This window comes from Aedes albopictus, chromosome 1, assembly GCF_035046485.1.
Source record: "Aedes albopictus strain Foshan chromosome 1, AalbF5, whole genome shotgun sequence".
Classification (NCBI taxonomy): domain Eukaryota; kingdom Metazoa; phylum Arthropoda; class Insecta; order Diptera; family Culicidae; genus Aedes; species Aedes albopictus.
Genome location: NC_085136.1, coordinates 191870674 through 191891987, shown reverse-complemented (window position 1 = coordinate 191891987; position 21314 = coordinate 191870674). Strand labels below are relative to the sequence as shown.

General features: G+C 38.5%; 1 protein-coding gene across 2 annotated transcripts in view; it reads left to right on the top strand.

Moving 5' to 3' along the window:
• Nucleotides 1-21111, top strand: part of LOC109423201 (leishmanolysin-like peptidase) — a 122401-nt gene extending 101290 nt beyond the window's left edge. Inside the window, exons 2-9 of one of the 2 annotated variants that reach the window (XM_062846047.1) lie at nt 8701-8832; nt 8903-9097; nt 9162-9547; nt 11256-11481; nt 11539-11726; nt 19385-19414; nt 19474-19766; nt 20038-21111. In XM_062846047.1, coding sequence (XP_062702031.1) covers nt 8701-8832; nt 8903-9097; nt 9162-9547; nt 11256-11481; nt 11539-11726; nt 19385-19414; nt 19474-19766; nt 20038-20507 — 1920 coding nt within the window. In that variant the 3' untranslated portion in view covers nt 20508-21111. The remainder of the gene's footprint in view (nt 1-8700; nt 8833-8902; nt 9098-9161; nt 9548-11255; nt 11482-11538; nt 11727-19384; nt 19415-19473; nt 19767-20037) is intronic. The other variant, XM_029852105.2, reaches the window with a different exon arrangement.
• Nucleotides 21112-21314: the final 203 nt, after the last annotated feature.

Sequence of the window (21314 nt, the reverse complement as noted above, 5' to 3'; positions counted from 1 at the left end):
TAGAATACTTTTATCCGCAGTCGAAAAAAACTCCGGTGGAATCCTGTTCTACCAGATACAGTAGACGTTCGGTCGGTGCAAGTGGTTTAACTGCAATGCCTCTTAACTGCAAGTTCGGTAAGTGCAACAAATTTGCAGTTATCGCACCGCTATCCGTCAAACCGGTGCGCCAGGTTAGCCCAAATGAACAGTTGAATGAATTTTACGTTCATTTAACGTCAATAGACGGGTTGTTGACGCCTGTCTGACGTTGCAGTTATCGAATTTTGTTCGCTAAGTGAAACGTAAACAATGTTGCAGTTATCGAACGTCTACTGTATCTGCTGCGGGACAGCCTTTGAGTCACATAATATGGATGTTTTGCGTTGATTACAAGTAAGTACGTTGAAATATTATAGTGAAACATGTTACGGGTATAAATATTTGTTACAATTATAAGACAGAATAATTGTTTAATGTGTTAAAAGTTCATTATTTGTGCGTTCTTTGTGATGTATGTTTTATTTTATCTTGTACATATACCCATAAGTTTAATGCACATTTATAGGGTTCTGGAAAATAGAGGCCCATGAAATTCAATCCCACTTTGATTGTCAACTTTCAGGCTATTTCGGGCAGCGGTCAAGTACTAGAGATGTAAACCTTTCCCTGCCACGGACTTCAAGTTGAAGTTCAAGTTGAGCTCAGGTATCGAACCCTGAAACGGGGTCCCCGATTAGGATTAGTTTTCCTAGACAAAACCAAGCTATGGACACAGCAACAAATGACTGTCAACTAAAAGGTAAACTGCCAACTAAAATACAATTCCGGGATGACTGATGGATCCAAACCAATAAATGAAACCTCGTCATCCTGTGATCGGAAGAAGTTATCCATCTGGATAACAGGGCACATTTATGTTATGAGTTGTGCTGCGTCAATTTGTGATGTCTTTTATTTGTGCATTTGTATGGTTCTATGTGTCCGTGATGTGTTAATCAGTTGCAATAATTAATTTATTTTATTTTTGTAACAAAGTGTACTTGAGTAATTAACACAAGCTGTGGCTGCTGTGTTCGATTTCCGAGTGATTTAATTGAATGAGAAATTCTCCTCGGCTCCGCTGTCGCCGAAGTTCAAGTGAAGTTCACTTTTTGTACAGTTAGTATTTATCCGAACTTTGAGTAGTAAGTTCAAAACAAGTTCGAAACTATTCGAAACGGAACATTTCAAGTTGTTGGAACGTGTCCAAATGAACTGTATTTGAACTTTGAGCACGTAAAAGTTCAACATGAGTTAATATTTGATTGAAGTCTGTTCTAAAGTTCAACGTAAGTTCTTTTTGAACCTGTTTTCGACTTAAATGTCGTTTTAAAGATAATTCAAAAGCTTGTACATGTACTTTCAAGTTCATAAACAATACATGAGTAGCTTTCATCGACCAAGTTCGATGAAGCCAGAATTGAACAAAATATGAACTTCTGAGTCCGCGCTTCAAGTGAAATCCGAACTTTTGGTTGCTTGGGTCACCCCTTAACGAAAAATTTGAAGAGTCGAGGCTAGCAATCGGACCCATGACCATCCGCTTATGACGCGAACGTGCAATCAACTGCACCACGGGCCCCGGCTTCTGCCTTCTTTCCCCCTTAACGCACAAGCAAGCCAATAGACAGTGCGGAAATATAAAGAAACACATAAAGGATCGTTGATGAATTTCGTCTTCTGAAACATGTTTTTACCAAAGTAAAAAAAAATGTTTTAGAGGCCACTCATGCCCCACGGAGAACATCAACTCGGACCCGTTATCCCTTGTAAACTTTTGTCTTGTTCATACAGTGTATCAAACAATTGTCCGTACAGCAATTTTTTGGCCAAATAATTTTTCATTCAAATATTCATAACTTTTTTATACGTCAATCAAAAACGCTGAAATTTTGACCAATCATGTATCATATATTAAAGCGCTTCATTGGTAAAATTTTGAGCGAGATCGGATAAGTTTTCTGAAAATTATAAAACTTTCAGAAAAACTTATAAGATTTTTGAAGACATATTTAAAACATTATATCTCAGTATGTAATCGATGAAACTTTTTCAATTTTTTGTGGGTTACAGCTGATACCTATGGCTTTCATATGCAGGTACTTTTGAGGGTTTATATTCACTACAAAAAATATGAAAAATGTGCTTATGCAGTTGACAATATTTAAAAATTTACCATATTTTGCACATACAATCTTTTAAACGTTTTCCACCTGCATTAACTGAATGAAAAATACATAGGACCTACTATTTATATGTAGTTTAGTAGGTCCTATATAAAAAATATTACATTAAGAGAGTTTAAAAACGCTGAAAACACTTGGTACTTTTATTGATCAAAATATGGCAAATTTCCAAATGACACTCTGAACATATTCAGATTTATCATATTTTTTGTAGTGAATATAAAACCTCAAACAAAGCTGCATATGAAAGCCTTAGGTATAAACTGTATCACAAAAAAAAATTAAAATTTTCATCGAGTACATATTGAGATATAATGTTTTAGAAATGTGTTCAAAAATCTTATAAGTTTTACTAAAAGTTCTATAACATTCAGAAAACTTATTCGATCTCGCTCAAAATTTTACCAATGGAGCTTTGATATATGGTTCATGATTGATACAAATTTCAGCGTATTTGATTGATGTATAAAAAAGTTATGATCATTTGAATGAAAAATTATTTCGACCAAAAATTTGCTGTACGGACAATTGTTTGATACACTGTATGTACATTATTTTGATATGTATGGAATGTAGACTTTTCATAATTAGCGGTAAAGAAAATAACTGCTTGTCGTTCTACGGTCGGCTCCCAGGGCCTGACACAAACCCGCTAACCCAGGGACTGAGCTTACCTTCCCGGAAGCTACGGGTTTTTCATTGGCAGTTTTTTTTTTCAACTACAGTGTGAATAGCTAGGCACAGGTGCAAGTATTGGCTGGGGTTGATGTTTTTTAAAGGGCACCTGAGCTGCCACTGAAAGATTCCTATTGAATTTTCCCTGACTATCAAAGCCAAGGATGTGGACAAAATACCGATAAGATCATAGCTCCTTAACCATCCGACTTTAATTTGGCTCTGTGACCAGGGTTGTCATCACAAAACTACGCAGGCCCCATGGTTATGTGCTACGTGTAAATTTCTCAATTGTTTGAAGTTATGCAAAGTTTTTGAAGTAGTCACCGATTATCTGGAAGTACAAAAAACAAAACTCTTTTTGTACCATGATGCAAGTGATTATTTACGTGAGTCCAAGTATATTTAAAGACTCTGTAAGTGGCGAAGCTTAGTGGTTTGTGTCCAATCCCGAGGCTCCGCATACTCGTGCCCACCAGGTTGATCAAGTTGTTTACGCACTGGACCATTACACATCTCTCTTTCACTTTGGTTCGTAGTTGATGTTACTGCTTCGGTTATTAATGGATTATAGCGTAGCCAGGCGATGACTGTTTAGATCTATCCACACCGTGCTTGCTACCAGCCAGCGCTCTTATGCCATTGGTCAAGTTCGAGGCCAATTAAAACTATCAGGCTTGATGCATTGAATCGGTTCGTTCCAGCGTACCTGTTGGTGCTGCCAAGCATAACGAGGAAGCTGTACTCTGAATGGTAGTTTTATTTGATCACTTTCCCTCTCAGCAGAAGTTGGTCCGTACAATACAAGGAAATGGTTTAAAATGATAAAATTGAATCTTTTTCAAAACGTTCAAGCACGATCATCAATTGAGTTTATCAGTTGCTCTATTGCTGGCGTGAACTCCACGCAACTCTAGTTCATTACATCATAAATCTCATCACTAAAATTCGCACGCGGAAGGAAGGTTGAACCATGCGTCTCACTGCATGCTCGGCTCTCTGTCAAAGCTGTAATAATGAGCAGCTCTTTTCGGATGGTTACAGCTTATCATCGCAATGCTCGTTTTCGGCCGAGGGTTGAAATTAGCACTAGGTGAATCGAGCTCTGTGAAATAACTGGACGCTGGTTTCACAATTTGAGCACTGCGAGTAAAGCTTGTTATGAAATGGTGCCCGGCTATGGTTAAGCAATATCGTAAGATAGGTCGAAAGTGTTAAATGTAGGTGGTTGTTTCAGTTTGAAATGTAGGTAAAGATTACTTATTTATTAAGTGATTATCTATGATGTGCTCGAAATAAATTTTATCTTTTTATAACATAAAGATCAAACACGCGTTCATAAGATGTTCTGTTTTGTTTAAACTCTTTTATCTGTGAGCTAAACTTAGAGCTACAATGATACCGTTTTTTCAGCAAAATAATAACTAGCAATTTCAGCAAAATAATAACGTAGATTCGAATTTCATCTGCTAAATGGAGCCTAGTGTAGTGAAGTTTTATTCGTCTGTGTTTCGAAATCTTGCATAGCCAGTAGAATGTCGTCTTCAGCAAAGTTGATAAGTAAATTTGAAGCTTCCTCACAGTGGTCATGTTGGCACGGAATAGCAAGTGTTAGTGCCAAAAACGTTCATCTCTTATATCTTGAAGACACGGATATGTTTAATGCTTCCAGAGAACTATTTGTTCTTTGCACGTGTAAAATGTGCGATGCGACTAAAGGCCTGGTAACACTAACCGCACGAACTGAGAACTTGCTTTGTCAATTGACTTTTTTGCATTCATACATAAGGCAATGCCCCAAGAAGTCAAGAATATTTCTATATCGAAAAACCCTGAATCAACTAGGAATCGAACCCGTAACCCTCAGGATTTTTAGTCTTGCTGTTTACCGCTTAGCCCAGTGGTACGACCATGTGGGCCCTGACATTGTCATTTTCTCTCTTTATTAAGCAGCTTCTTCTTTCATTCGACAGATTTGTACGGATTTCACTAAGGCAACCTCTCATCCCCCAAATTTTCGTCTCATTTCTGAAATCCCAAAAATTAAGCTCGGTACTCCAGCTATAATTATAGAACGATTTTGAAATCTGGGTCTCCAGATAGCCTAGTAATTAAGGCTATGGATCGCCAATCTGAAGACGGCGGGTTCGATTCCCGTTCCGGTCGGGAAAAATTTCTCGACTCTCTGGTCATAGAGTATCATTGTACTTGCCCACACAATGTACAAATTCATGCAATGGCAGGCAAAGAAAGCCCTTCGATTAATAACTGTGGGAGTGCTCTAAGAACACTAAGTTGAAGAGAGGCAGGCCATGTTCCAATGCGAACGTCGGGTCATAAAGAAGAAGAAGAACGATTTTGAAATCTTCCAATTGCTTCCAGCATCAGCTGCTTCCTTCCGGTCTCACCACTTTCTTTTGGAATTCTCTGGTTCTTACCTAAGTTACCATAGAACCCTACACTGAAATAAATTTTGTTGTGGAAACTACCGATTCCATAGTAAAATTACTAACCGTACCTATGATTCTCAACCGACAACAATTTCCAGTTAATTCCACTAAAACACTGTCAACCTGTGTCTGTGACCAGGGTTGTCATCACAAAACTACGCAGGCCCCATGGTTATGTGCTACGTGTAAATTTCTCAATTGTTTGAAGTTATGCAAAGTTTTTGAAGTAGTCACCGATTATCTGGAAGTACAAAAAACAAAACTCTTTTTGTACCATGATGCAAGTGATTATTTACGTGAGTCCAAGTATATTTAAAGACTCTGTAAGTGGCGAAGCTTAGTGGTTTGTGTCCAATCCCGAGGCTCCGCATACTCGTGCCCACCAGGTTGATCAAGTTGTTTACGCACTGGACCATTACACATCTCTCTTTCACTTTGGTTCGTAGTTGATGTTACTGCTTCGGTTATTAATGGATTATAGCGTAGCCAGGCGATGACTGTTTAGATCTATCCACACCGTGCTTGCTACCAGCCAGCGCTCTTATGCCATTGGTCAAGTTCGAGGCCAATTAAAACTATCAGGCTTGATGCATTGAATCGGTTCGTTCCAGCGTACCTGTTGGTGCTGCCAAGCATAACGAGGAAGCTGTACTCTGAATGGTAGTTTTATTTGATCACTTTCCCTCTCAGCAGAAGTTGGTCCGTACAATACAAGGAAATGGTTTAAAATGATAAAATTGAATCTTTTTCAAAACGTTCAAGCACGATCATCAATTGAGTTTATCAGTTGCTCTATTGCTGGCGTGAACTCCACGCAACTCTAGTTCATTACATCATAAATCTCATCACTAAAATTCGCACGCGGAAGGAAGGTTGAACCATGCGTCTCACTGCATGCTCGGCTCTCTGTCAAAGCTGTAATAATGAGCAGCTCTTTTCGGATGGTTACAGCTTATCATCGCAATGCTCGTTTTCGGCCGAGGGTTGAAATTAGCACTAGGTGAATCGAGCTCTGTGAAATAACTGGACGCTGGTTTCACAATTTGAGCACTGCGAGTAAAGCTTGTTATGAAATGGTGCCCTGCTATGGTTAAGCAATATCGTAAGATAGGTCGAAAGTGTTAAATGTAGGTGGTTGTTTCAGTTTGAAATGTAGGTAAAGATTACTTATTTATTAAGTGATTATCTATGATGTGCTCGAAATAAATTTTATCTTTTTATAACATAAAGATCAAACACGCGTTCATAAGATGTTCTGTTTTGTTTAAACTCTTTTATCTGTGAGCTAAACTTAGAGCTACAATGATACCGTTTTTTCAGCAAAATAATAACTAGCAATTTCAGCAAAATAATAACGTAGATTCGAATTTCATCTGCTAAATGGAGCCTAGTGTAGTGAAGTTTTATTCGTCTGTGTTTCGAAATCTTGCATAGCCAGTAGAATGTCGTCTTCAGCAAAGTTGATAAGTAAATTTGAAGCTTCCTCACAGTGGTCATGTTGGCACGGAATAGCAAGTGTTAGTGCCAAAAACGTTCATCTCTTATATCTTGAAGACACGGATATGTTTAATGCTTCCAGAGAACTATTTGTTCTTTGCACGTGTAAAATGTGCGATGCGACTAAAGGCCTGGTAACACTAACCGCACGAACTGAGAACTTGCTTTGTCAATTGACTTTTTTGCATTCATACATAAGGCAATGCCCCAAGAAGTCAAGAATATTTCTATATCGAAAAACCCTGAATCAACTAGGAATCGAACCCGTAACCCTCAGGATTTTTAGTCTTGCTGTTTACCGCTTAGCCCAGTGGTACGACCATGTGGGCCCTGACATTGTCATTTTCTCTCTTTATTAAGCAGCTTCTTCTTTCATTCGACAGATTTGTACGGATTTCACTAAGGCAACCTCTCATCCCCCAAATTTTCGTCTCATTTCTGAAATCCCAAAAATTAAGCTCGGTACTCCAGCTATAATTATAGAACGATTTTGAAATCTGGGTCTCCAGATAGCCTAGTAATTAAGGCTATGGATCGCCAATCTGAAGACGGCGGGTTCGATTCCCGTTCCGGTCGGGAAAAATTTCTCGACTCTCTGGTCATAGAGTATCATTGTACTTGCCCACACAATGTACAAATTCATGCAATGGCAGGCAAAGAAAGCCCTTCGATTAATAACTGTGGGAGTGCTCTAAGAACACTAAGTTGAAGAGAGGCAGGCCATGTTCCAATGCGAACGTCGGGTCATAAAGAAGAAGAAGAACGATTTTGAAATCTTCCAATTGCTTCCAGCATCAGCTGCTTCCTTCCGGTCTCACCACTTTCTTTTGGAATTCTCTGGTTCTTACCTAAGTTACCATAGAACCCTACACTGAAATAAATTTTGTTGTGGAAACTACCGATTCCATAGTAAAATTACTAACCGTACCTATGATTCTCAACCGACAACAAAATCTGTAAGGTAACTGAAATATGCTTGAAATTACAATGCATTGTAGTAAATTCAACAAAAAGCATAGTCGTCTCAACAACAAAACATTGTTATTTTTTCCAGGACACGCATTTTACAACACAGTATGGTTAAAAATACAATGCTCATTTGTTAAATTAAGATTATTTTTGGTAATATTAACTGCACTGCTAGTTAAGTTGACAGTGTTTTAGTGGAATTAACTGGAAATTGTTGTCGGTTGAGAATCATAGGTACGGTTAGTAATTTTACTATGGAATCGGTAGTTTCCACAACAAAATTTATTTCAGTGTACTAATTTGAAATAAATTAAAAGGTCAAAGCGGGAAAAGCACAATGGGGCACGTTCGGTGTAGTACTAGATTTGTAGTAATGAGCTGAATTTTTGTATGGTAAGAAGGTCAGTTCTCCGTTTTTGCAATGGAAAGGTGCCAAAAGCGTGGGTATTATGATTCCTTGCCTAAATTGATGCTGTTTGAGCAAAACTTTGAATAACTGTGTTGTTTATGTTGCAAGAAATGAAAAAAAAAAACAACAACACTGTTACCCAAAGTTTTGCTCAAACAGCATCGAATTATGCAAGGAATCATAATACCCACGCTTTTTGCACCATTTCATTGCAGAAACGGAGAATTGACCTTCTCACCATACTAAAATTCAGCTCATTACTACAAATCTAGTACTTCACCGATTTGTCCTGTTACACAGCAAGGTTGGTTCGATATGGTCTTCCTGGTTTTTATTTTATAATTCCGAATAGTGTCTCTATTTTTCCTCTTTCCAATAACACTTTGTTTAGGGGGATTTTTTTAAAGAAAATGTTTGAATATATCTAGTGTGTTTCCCTATCTCAGCAAGAATAACTCATATATTTTATATTTTTTCTCACTTTTTCTTCCAGGTGATACACGGAGTGAAACTAGAACCTCTACATGTCATACGAAAACGAAGCCTCGATCAGCCGCTACGAATATTATTAGTTTATGACGAGTCGGTCTACCGATTGGATTCTGCAAAATTTGCTCTCATTAATGTAAGTGAAAGACAGAGTCCCCGCGAGAAGCGTAACTTCTGAGCATTTCGTATGTTTGTCTATTTTTCAGGACACAATTCTTCCAGAAGCGGTTCGATTCTGGGAACAAGCTTTGATGGTGCGTCAAACAAAAGAGATTATAAGACTGAATCGTAAGTGCGAAAGCAGTCAGGTGTTTGTGAAAAATTCACTCACCTACTGCATAGATTCCTGTAAACCTGTAACACTTTGCGGCGAAGTTCAAGTGCCCGAGGATCATTTGGATGTAAACGACGACTGATTTTTCAAATCAAGTTCCACAGTATGAAGGTATCATTAATTCATTTTAGGTCTGCCGAGTTTGTAACTCAACAGGTCAAGATTGTCGGGAGGATACTAGCACTTTTGCGGGAGCAGGCATATCGAATGCAGATTTCGTGTTTTATGTATCCGCACGGCAGTCGGAAAGGTGCCATAAAGGTCTGACGGTGGCTTATGCTGCCCATTGTCAACAGGAAGCAGCGCTGGATCGGCCTATTGCGGGACATGCCAATCTTTGTCCAGAGAGCATTAGCACTAAACCTCAGGAATTGCAGACGCTTCTATCCACAGTCAAACATGAAATTTTACACGCCCTGGGGTTTTCCGTCAGTTTGTATGCATTTTTCAGAGATGACGAAGGGAATCCGCGAACGCCACGGAAGCCGGACACTGGAAAACCGTATTTGAATGAAAAGTAAGAATTATTCAATGACAATTAGGTACTACATACCAAACAAATTTTTATCGCATCTTACGGTGTGGACTATACATGTACAACAATTTTCTCTTTGTATGCTATATCGAAGTGTACGTTATATCGAAACAGAGAAAATTTTAATATTGTTTATGCTAGTGTTGATGAATTTGACGTGAAATTAACCCCAAATAATGATTTCGGTGAAATTCACAAAACTAATACTGAAAAACATGAGTTTTCGCTAAAAAGTCATTTCGTTTTTTGTGCTTCGATATAACGTACACTGAATTTTCAACCAATTTGCGCTGATTCTGGGTAAAAAAAGCTTATGCTGCAACAAAACATTGTTTTGAGTGATTTCGTAGTTTATCTGGGGGTTATTACTCGTAAAAATGAAATTTTTCAATGTTGTACGTTATATCGAAGCAAAATGTACGTTATATCGAATTCGCTATACGAGGGTGCGTTATATCGAGGGTACGTTATATCGAAGATTACCTGTTTAACCGAAGTGGTAAGCGCGGTTGCTGAAAGACAATGTTGATTGTGACGGGTTCAATTCCCGATCGGTCTAGGATTTTTTCGTAATGGAATTTTATTTCTTCTGCTTGTCACACGATATCCACATGCAAAAATGTCATTGGCGAAGAAAGCTGTTAGTTAATAACTGTGGAACAAACTTTATTGTCTTACTCATTTTTCTTGATAAACAATATTTTATTTTATAAATCATCTAGGGTAAAAGCTCCCTTAGTGGAGGTAGTACCAATAGTGGTGGTAGTGGCAATTTAGTACTTTTTTCACCAAAAAGCTCTCAAATGACATTTCTAATAGATGCATTATACTTAATTGAAAACATTAATTAAGTTTTGAATTTAGGATTTGTCGAAAAACCTTTTAAACAATAATTTTCCTTATTTTTTTTTTGCTCCTTTGCACCTATAGTGGTGGTAGTGTTCCTATAGTGGTGGGTCCCATAAGAATTCAATGGGATGCGCCACTATAGGAACCAAAGTTAAATTTTGCCACCATAACAGGAATTGTGTACCAATAGTTGGTGCAAGTGATTTATTAGAAAAAAAAAAACTGAAATAAACGACGGTTTTTACATTTTTCCTAGCAAATTTAAGTGAAAAACTACCGATTAACTTTTTTAGACTTTTTATTTTGTGGTACATATTATCAATTTTATTCAATTATTTTCCTACAAGGAGCTACTAATAGCACCACTATTGGTACGTTTACCCTAGGCCGCAGTAAATACATTTTTGAATTCGTGTAAATTGACAAGATTTTTAATAAGCTTTCGCTGTTTTGTTTCCTGTTGTGATCTGCAAACAGAAAGCCGCTTCACATTGCGTATCTGATGCAGTGATAGAAATCTGTATAACTTATCTGTTTCTTATTTTTTTAAAACACGGACATGTTTTTAATGCTCCCAGTGAGCTATTTGCTCTTTGAAGGAAGCACGACACAATGCAACGGACTAGCATGCAACGTCTAGAGGCACAGTCGAAATCTTTCCATTTCCACTCTAACATTAGGATTAAACGAGTCGCATAAATTCGTAGGTGTTACAGTCCTGGACCATTGAATGAGGGTTGCTTCTTGCCTCTCCATCACAAAATATCAAAGATTTGGGACCCATGCTCCATATTTGACGTGGCGATCTTAATGAATGCTTCCTATATAAATTATTATCCAGACTGCAGATCCATCAGTGGAGCAACCAAACGATCAAAAAAGTTATACGCGATCATTGGGCGGTACGAGGTGGCTACATCAACAGGACAATAGACATGATGGTAACACCCAGGGTAGCCAAAGAGGTACGAGAGCATTTCAGTTGCCAGAAACTAGAAGGAGCCGAACTTGAAGATCAAGGTGGAGAAGGCACAGCTTTGACTCACTGGGAAAAACGAGTGCTTGAGGTACGTATTGCAGTTTAGTTTTGGATTATTCAACTGCATTTTGTTTCCGTTTTTTAGAATGAAGCGATGACTGGAACCCACACACAGAGTTCTGCTTTTTCTCGAATAACGCTGGCATTGATGGAAGACTCGGGATGGTATAAAGCCAATTACAGCATGGCCTCACCTCTGACCTGGGGTCGAGGATTGGGGTGCAATTTTGCGATGAGAAGCTGCAAAGATTGGATAACCGCAAACAATGCTAGGTATGTTGGATTTAATTGGAAAGCGATTGATATAAGATATTGTATTTGTACCTATTCCATTTAATTGCTTAGTGATTTAGAGCATCAGCACCAGTTCATTTTTTAGTTTCACGCTATATCAATTGATTTAGTCCACTTTTACGGTTACTTCAATTACGTCATCCATGTGACTCTTACAAAAAAGTAGTTAGATAACTATTGTCTAGTATACAAAAGGTATAGGTCATATGCGTTCTTCACATGTGCAATGTTATCGTCATTTTTGTGATAAAATGTGTTCATTCATTAAATTAACGGGGAGCGGGACATTTGGCATAAAGTCATTTGGCATAAGGTCGTTTGGCATAAGGTCACTTGGCATAAAGACATTTGGCATAACAGTCATTTGGCATAATATATATTTGGCATAACCGAAATGCACCCTTCTTTCGATAATTCCATCTGCGGCCGCGTACCACATTTGCCAGAGCATCCTGCACATGGTGCGCCCTCTTTACTCTCCAGGTCTTCTGGTACCATCTGAATCACTTGCAATCACCAACTTTGCAAGGTTGTTGTCCGGTATTCTCGCAACATGCCTTGCCCATCATATCTTCCCAACTTCTGCCACCTTCTGGATGCTAGGCTCGCCGTAGAGTGCTGCGAGCTCGCGGTTTATTCTTCGTCACCACACACCGTTCTCCTGCACACCGCCAAAAATGTTACTAAGCTCCCGATCATCGAACTCTTCGAGTGTTTACATGCCCTGTTGGAGCAAAGTCCAGGTCTCGTGCCGTGTCTCGTGGAGAGTTACCGGTCTTATCATCGTTTTGTACTTTGTATGAGGATGCATTACATATGTTCGATCGCAGTTTCTTATAAGAGCCCATGATAGGCCTGACTTCCACTGATATGCGTCTTCGTATGTCATGGCGAACATTATTGTCTGCCGTTAATAAGGACCCGAGGTAGACGAAGTCCACCGCCACCTCGAAAGTTTTCCCGTCTATCGTAACACTACTGCCTAAGCTTGCCCTGTCGTTCGTGGTTCCGCTTTTGTAGCGTGTACTTCGTTTTCGACGCGTCCATTTGTCCGACCTTTGATGCCTCATGTTTCAGGCTGTACACCTGCCACCGTTCCAAATGTCCTAGCAATAATATCCATATCATCCGCAAACAGCCCGACTTGACGCATAACCTCTTAAAGGGCGACATTGAACAGCACGCATGAGAGCCCATCACCAGTGTTGGGAATACTCACTAGCAAAAAATTATACTCACTTGCTTCTATCTCAGTCCAGAAGCATGCTATCAAAAAATGATGTTTGAAGGGGTTTTAGATTGTTGTTTAATCTTAAAGTTTGCCGAATAAAGTAAAGGTCTCAGACGCATAACAAAACCGTGAGAGAGCTGTGAGCACAAGGTGAGTATAAATTACACGAATTTTACTCACCTCGTACTCACAGCTCTCTCACAACTTTGGTATGCGTCTGCGATCTTTACTTTAAGTATTCGGCAAACTTTTAGATTAAACAACAATCTAAAAGCCCTTAAAACATCATTTTTTGATAGCATGCTTCTGGACTGAGATAGAAGCAAGTGAGTATCACTCTTGCAAGTGAGTATTCGCAACACTGCCCATCACATTGTCAAAAATTCGAATGACTAGACAACGTTGATACAGCTGCGTTGTTGATGGCTGCTTTTATCGCACTCCAGCAGTCTTCGAGAGGGGCTGCATTGAATATTTGACGCATTTTTATCATCATCAGTGGTCAGAGTCGATGTTAGCGGCACGATAGGTCCAGACGTCGATAATATCGGAGAAGTGCCGTCTGTCAATCAGAACGTGGTCGATTTAGGATTCCGTCTGCTGTTATGAGCTCCAGGTATAAAATCCGTTTTTAGGTCAAGGCTGGTAAAATATCGTCTATCGCGTAGCTTGACAACCAAATCTTCAATCATCGGCATTGGAAAATGATCCCTTTCGACTAGTTTATTAAGCGGTCTGAAATTCACACACATTCTAAACGACCCATCTTCTTTTTTTGAACTAGAACTACCCGGCAGTAATCGTTGGCTTGACTCTTTCTAATTATTCCCTTCTCCAACGTATCTTCGATTATTTTTCTTGCGTCTGGCGATCATCCTCTCCAGTCGATGGTTTTTCCTTGTCGCTGAGTGTAGGCTGTGGCCGGTTTGCTTCCGGAAGCCGATCCAAGTCCTTCGTGATCAAGTACTCCTGCAGTCTTTCGTCATTGATGTTTCGGATGACGTACGCAATCACAGCAACGTCCGACAGATAACCTTCTCTCGCAATCTTCTGTAGATCATACACAAAACTAACCACATCTTCGTCCTTCGCATGAATCCGCTTGGCTAGTTTGAAATGTATATCTGCTTCGTTCAACTGGTTCGGAAAAGCTTCGCATAATGACGTCACGAAACTTTCCCAGTCCAAAGTGGCCAACTGGATGGAGGATAATTTCTCGCTGCGAGTGACGTAACATCGGGCTACGGGCTCCGGTGGAAACAGAACTGGTGTCTGAATCACTAATATCTCCGCCGGTATCCTCTGCCTTCAGGTCCACAAATTTCTCATTCGAAAACTCCTGCATTAGCTGCCGCTAAAACGAGGTGATGACGCAGTTCGATCTGGATAATTGTTGCCCCATTGCCACCTTCTTCATTTTCCTGATGTTACACCTGACGGTCTGTTCTGATGGCGTCGAAGAACTTTCCATGGTGGCTGAGTCCCGGGCGAAGCCCTCAACATGGCGCCCAACTCGCTTCTGCATGTTCACAAATATGCGTTTTCAGAAAACAACAAATCGATTGAAATCCTTATTTCTCCGAGAATTCTTCACTTTCCCGGCTGCTGCTCGGCGTTATCCCACTTCTGAGCTGTAGACTGGGGCTCAGGACGAGGAGAAAAAAATGCAGAATAATACTTTTGATTACAGAGAACTTTAGTCCTGTTCAACGACGCAGGTTGAACTTGCTCGAAGTTGCTGCATCTTGCTCTTACCCATTTGTCAACCAATGGGTAAGAGCGAGATGCAGCAACTTCGAGCAAGTTCAACCTACGTCGTTGAACAGGACTTTTATTTCTACTCTTCATCTCGTGGGAATTCGCGACTACGAAGTTGTCGAATGTGCGTGAAGGTTTACGTGAGAAAAAACGAGAGGGAAATATTTTTTGCTTTTTTTTCACGCACATTCTGACAGTTCTTTACGAGGTTTTTCATTAGAGCGACAAAGAGTTGGAATCTCTTTTACCTTCGTAGTCGCGAATGTGGGAAAGAATGTGGTACCCGTCAGACTGGTACACGGAGAAACTGAAAAACTCAAAATTAGGTACTTTTAAACTCAATTTTGAGTTCTTTTTCGTCTCCCTTTTCATGCGCTCTTTCTAATGTTGTCAGAGAGTGAAGAGAGAAACAGCTCAACTTTTGCAGTTCAGTGCGTCAAGCCAAAACTGAGTTTCTAGCACAGTACTCAAATTTGAGTGAATACAACCTAGTCAAAATTTCGGTTGGGTGAAAAAAACCTAAAATTAGGTATTCCTTTCACATGGAAGCAAGCGGGAACAACCCAACAAAAACATCGATTCCATCAACTCAAAAGTGGCTTGACGCACGCAACCCCGAAGTTGAGTGGAAAGAACTCACTTTTGGGTAGTTTCGTCTCTCCGTGTAGACGGTGGTGAGAGCGGATATCCGATAGCTGTCATTGTCAAGCAGAGGCTAGGGGTGTTCATGATTACCCGAGCAAAAGTTTATCTGCTATAATCTTGATTTTATGTTTCGTGCAGCTATCCTACTTGCGTTCAAGCTGCGCGTAAAATGCGTTCTTGTCATCTTTAGTGCTGTGCAGGTTGGTATTGTCGGGCCGCCACCAAACCGGACTTCGCACAATCAAGTCGCGACGCGACCCAACTCGCGACGTTTTTTAATCATGTCACATGTAGTGCGCATCCTTCCCGTTGTTGTCAGCAACACAGCGCACTAGATGCGAAACAGTTGCGACACTTGTGGACCAAGAAAATGGCAATTTTTGTTTGAATGTCGGTCTTGATTCCAACCGGATAGACAATAATGCTGAAGAACCTACCCTTGACCCTCAGTTTGCACATTATTTCGTTAATCGGGCACCAACCGACCACGTGCCTTTGCATATCGCTTATCACTATAAAAACTGTTCCCAGCTCGCGTGTGTTGCCGCAACTGCACTATAGGATATCAGGCGGACCAAAATAAGAAAAGTGACTTTCACCAATGCTTGTTCTGATTTTTTTTATCAATAATGAACATATAAACTAAAATAAATTTAGAATTTCAAGTTCCTAGCTGATGTAGTTACAAAGATATTATGCATCGAAGTTGAGTAAAGCGAAAAAATGCCATTTTCGCAAAAAAAAAAAAAAAAATAAACAACACATAAAGGGTGATAGGTCAAAATTTGGTCACACAATTTGTTTCATAACTTGAGACTGCATACACTAAAACAGCTGATTTTTGGACCAGTAATGGTACATTATATGTAGCTTATACCATAAAATTTTCATCAAAATCGGTTTAGTATTTGCGGAGATATTGTGAATCCTGAAAACTGAAATTATAAAATTTTGTACAAAGAGGATTAAAAAATAAGAACACATTTTTACTGTTTTATTTATAGAGCCAAAAATACTGAACCAATTTCAATGAAAATTTTTCTGTATGTAAAGTATACTTATTAAAATGTTGTGTAAAAATTTCATTCAATTTGATCCAGCCGTTACAAAGTTATATTTGTTTAGGTGGTCAAATTTTGTCAAACTTTGCCAAGTCAAGTCAAATTTTGGTCACACAATGTTTTTCATAACTTTATACTGCGTACACCAAAACAGCTGATTTTTGGATCAATAATGGTACATTATATGTAGCTTGTACCATAAAATTTTCATCAAAATCGGTCTAGTATTTGCGGAGATGTTGTTGAACCCTGAGATCTGCAATTTTAAAATTTTGTGCAAAGAGGATTCACAAATAAGAACACATTTTTACTGTTTTATTTATAGAGCCAAAGATACTTAACCGATTTCAATGAAAATTTTTCTGTATGTGAAGTATGCATATAAAAATGTCGTGTAAAAATTTCATTCAATTTGATCCAGCCGTTACAAAGTTATATTTGCTTAAGTGGCACCCGGTCAGTTTTTTTCATATTCAAACTGCTACAACTTTGAAAGTATTCATACAAAATGGCTCCAAATTTTACTAAGAACATACTTTCATAATAGTATTATACTGTAAAATTTTCATTAGAATCGGAGCAGTATTGGTAGTTCTATAATCAAAATTGTGCTTTACTGACCTTAAATTTTCAAAAATTTACTATGGAACGCCTTTGTACAAAGGGTTCTTGTTTTTCCAAACATCCCCAGGCCCAAAATCATTTCATGGTGAAGCTTTAGGTCTACATTAACGATTTCCATTGCGAAATGCTGCGGTAAATTGCGGTCTTGGGAGATTCAGCGTTTTTTTTCTCGCATGGGACGCCCCTTGAAATTAAACGACGATTCTCAAACAGTCTTCTCAAAATCCCTTGGAACTTATCATTCCAAGTACATAAAACAAAACAAAATTTTAAAAAGTAAAACAAACCCAAACTTTTTTTTATGTATATAAATACATATATATACAGCCATTCCATAGAAAAACGATATGGTGCATCTCCGATTGTCGTGAAACTTGATGGGCTTGTAGTTCTTCGGAAATAATTAGACCCGTATTTTTTATTTCGTCATTAGGGTGACCAATTTTCATATAGGGTGGTCCAAAAAATTAAGGTTTTTCAAAACTAAAATTTTTCAAAAAATCGTAACTTTTGAACCAGTTGACCGATTTTAAGCTTCTTTTTTTGTTTGAGACACTTTTTTAAATTTGATTATATTTTGATTCCTTATAATATTATGGATACCAAAACCACCAGGAATCACTTTAAAAAACAATACTATGCATAGTTTTATGAGAATTTGCAATTTCAAGCAATTTTAGAGTAACTAGTACTAAAATACATGACTCTCTATATTCAAAAAATCATATCTTAAAAACAAAACAACATACATTTCTGATTTTTTGATATGTTACGCCAAATTTCCTGAATTTTCTGATATAAAACCAGGGTACCTCTTTGGTCGAGACCATGAAAACGTGAAAAAACTAATATATTTGCATATTTTACAGTACTTCTTACATTTTAGCCCCTTTAACGTATTTTTCCTGAAAACTACAATTCAATAGTTTTCAAACAAAAAAAAGGAAGTTTCAAATCGGTCAATTGGTTCAAAAGTTACAATTTTTTGAAAATTTTTAGTTTTGAAAAATCTTGATTTTTTGGACCACTCTATATGAAAATTGGTCACCCTAATGACGAAATAAAAAAATATAGGTCTAATTATTTCCGAAGAACTACAAGCCCACCAAGTTTCACGACAATCGGAGATGCACTCTATCGTTTTTCTATGGAATGGCTGTATACACGCTAACGCCGCTCAGCACAAAAGTGCATAATTTCCAGACTACACCAAAAATGTGTAACCCTTGCACATTCACAAAATCAGCTCCTGTGTCCGCAAAATCGTTAAATTCGCAAAAAAATTTCTACAGCAATCTAGCTAGGCTTACTAGTGAACTTGGAAAACAAAAAAAAAATCGACATTTCGAATCTATACGAGTGTACGAGCTGTTTTTTGAGAATGTGTAACTGTAACACATTTTTGTGTGGTCTGGAAATTATGCACTTATGAGTAGGGCTTACACATTTTAGTGCTGAGCGGTTTTACTGTGTATATATATATATATATTTTAGTAATTTGGCCATATTAAAAATACGCCCTTTTCTAAACTTGATCTTGATGTCTAAACATGATCATTACCAATATATTTTTACCAACTACAGTAAACTAACAAATCCTCGAAAATACGAAGGAAATATTTTTATCCGTCTGCTTTTATGGGAATCTTCCATAGTGCTATAGTAAGATTAATGCCGAACCCGTGATCCTTCAGTGTATCGACAAGTTTGCGGGTTCTTTCGATGAAGTTAAGGACGCACGGGACGACGTGTAATTTTTCCTATCTTCCCTCTCTTTCTAACAATTTGCCTCGCGATTTTGAAGAAGCAAATATCAACTACCACTGCACTGACGTAGCTGAAACTTTAGTCGATTGTGCACCACAAGTGAGCAAATGAACGATCAAATTTCTAGTCAATAATATGAAGTAGAAGTTGAGATTTGCATCTTACTAGCAACAGAGCAATGGCGGACGATTCAACCACCGTCCCGTCCGGCCTTAAGAGATCTGGATTTTCACGTGTCGAGCTTCGAATCTAAAGTTTTTCTTCATTGCTGATGTCATCGTCAATTGTATAGATTCGTATTGTCGTATTGTCCGTTGTCTCATGTTTGTGATTGTTCAGTCTGTGCAACCTGTGGTTGAAGACGGTGTAGTGTCTTTTTAAGTGACATTGCATACACACATTTAAGATGCTTCACACAAAACGTGTGACACATGATAGAGAGGGAAATTTAGCAACTTTTGTATGAAGTTATATATGGACGTAGCCTTATAATGCAAAATATGTTACCTATAATCTCATGTTCATCGTCTTTCATCTAACAATTCATGCAGCAAAATACCAGGATTCTCCGAAGTTGCTAAGTAATTGCTCGTTTGACCACTAGCTGCGCACAGGTATTAAATGTCTTTTTCGATTGCAGAGGGCGTTCCATTCATCCATTTTGCGCAAAAGTAAAACGTGATCCTCTGCAGACCGAGTGTACTGATGATCGTAGTTCCGTGGCGTTGTGCAATTTAATACGACACGAAAGTCCTCTGCCTAGACAGTATCAAAACTTTGATTCGCTTGCCCATGTCCCCATAGGTCAGGAGGCCTATTATGGGGGCTCAGTGTCACTTGCGGACCACTGTCCATACATCCAGGAATTCACATGGCGAAGTAGAAACGTTGTCGTTCGAGGATCCCAATGTCAGTTCGAAGATAACAATCCAAGTAAGTACATATAGCAAGAATTCTGTAATGTATAATGTATTTGCAGCGAATTAAATTGTGCCTTAAGTAACTCTCTGATTCTGTAGTTTCGACTTGACACGAAACACATGTTAACAATCGTTTTTCTACAATTCGCGTCCGTCGGACACACTACGAGATACCCTAAAATACCTTATTTTCTTAGTTTCGGTTTGTGACATACATTTTAGAAGTCTCACAGGGCATTAAAATGCATAAAACTATATTGTTTTTTTTTTTTGTTTCGTTTCAGAACCAGAGAAAAATTTTGCTTTGGAATCGTACGGGGCTGACTCGAAATGCTTTGATCATAGTGAACATATGTGGGAAGAGCGATCTTGCAGGCAGACACGTGAATGGCAACACTGGGGCTCTGGATGCTACCGATATAAATGCGAAAGGGGCCGTCTACATATCATAATTGCAAACTATTCCTACGAATGTTATTATGCTGGCCAAGAACTGAGCGTTCGGCTGATAGCGGGTGGTTGGTTGCACAAGGGGGCAGTGATATGCCCCTCATGCAAGGAAATGTGCAATACTGAATTTGAGCTTCGTGGCGATCGATGTAAAGTCAGCGAAGAAGTGCCTCAAAGCAGTAATTATCCGAAACATGAGCTGAAGTGCAGTGCTGGTAGTATTGTAGGCCCAACAAAAGAATTCAATGTTTTCTTTTCACTGCTAGTCATTGGAATTTCCATGCTCTTCCGATTAGAAAGATAACTACTCTCCATTCCAGGCTAGAAAGTCTTTGAAACGTACTATCAGTTTTCATTTAATAATTTATGTGAGTCTAACATCATGTGATAATATTCATCTGTGTTTTTTTATTTCTTTTAAATGCACAAAAGAAGCTTTTATTTAGTCGTTAACTGCAAGAGCTAATGTATGTAAATATTCTCTATTCTGTACATAGCATTACTTTTCTGAAAGTATTTTTAAAGAACAGAGTTCTGTAAATAGTTAGGAACAATAAAGACATCAAGCGTTACTAGTAAAGACAGATGGATCTCACTCTGTATAAAATTACATCAGATTACGGAAACAGTAATTTAGCAAAGATTTGCCTGAACAAAAACGAGTAGATTTTAAGTAGTAAATTTCCAATTAAACTTGACAGTGATGACTTCATATGAGAATATGTTTTAGTGAAACAATTGTTCATTGGTATATTTTTGTGAAGTCTTCCCTGATTTGGTGCCGTTATAGTTCGATTGTGAGAATGGAGTGATAAAGAAAATGAATGTTTAACTGCCAAAGTTTTGTTGATCGAATAATGTAAATAATGATTAAGACGAAATATAGAGATTTCCATTATAATCACGAGTATCTTGTCGTTCAAAATTTGGAAAGATGACAAAAATCCCCAAAAGAAAATATAAAAAGCCAAGATGTGCATGTGCGTAGGTCAACAGTTGATCTTTATCTTACCGACAATTATTGATCCAATTATCCCGATTGAGCACCCGCCGCAGTTCCATTGTTGCTGCGGGGCCGGCAAACTCTGCACCCTGTTTGCTATTGGCCGCT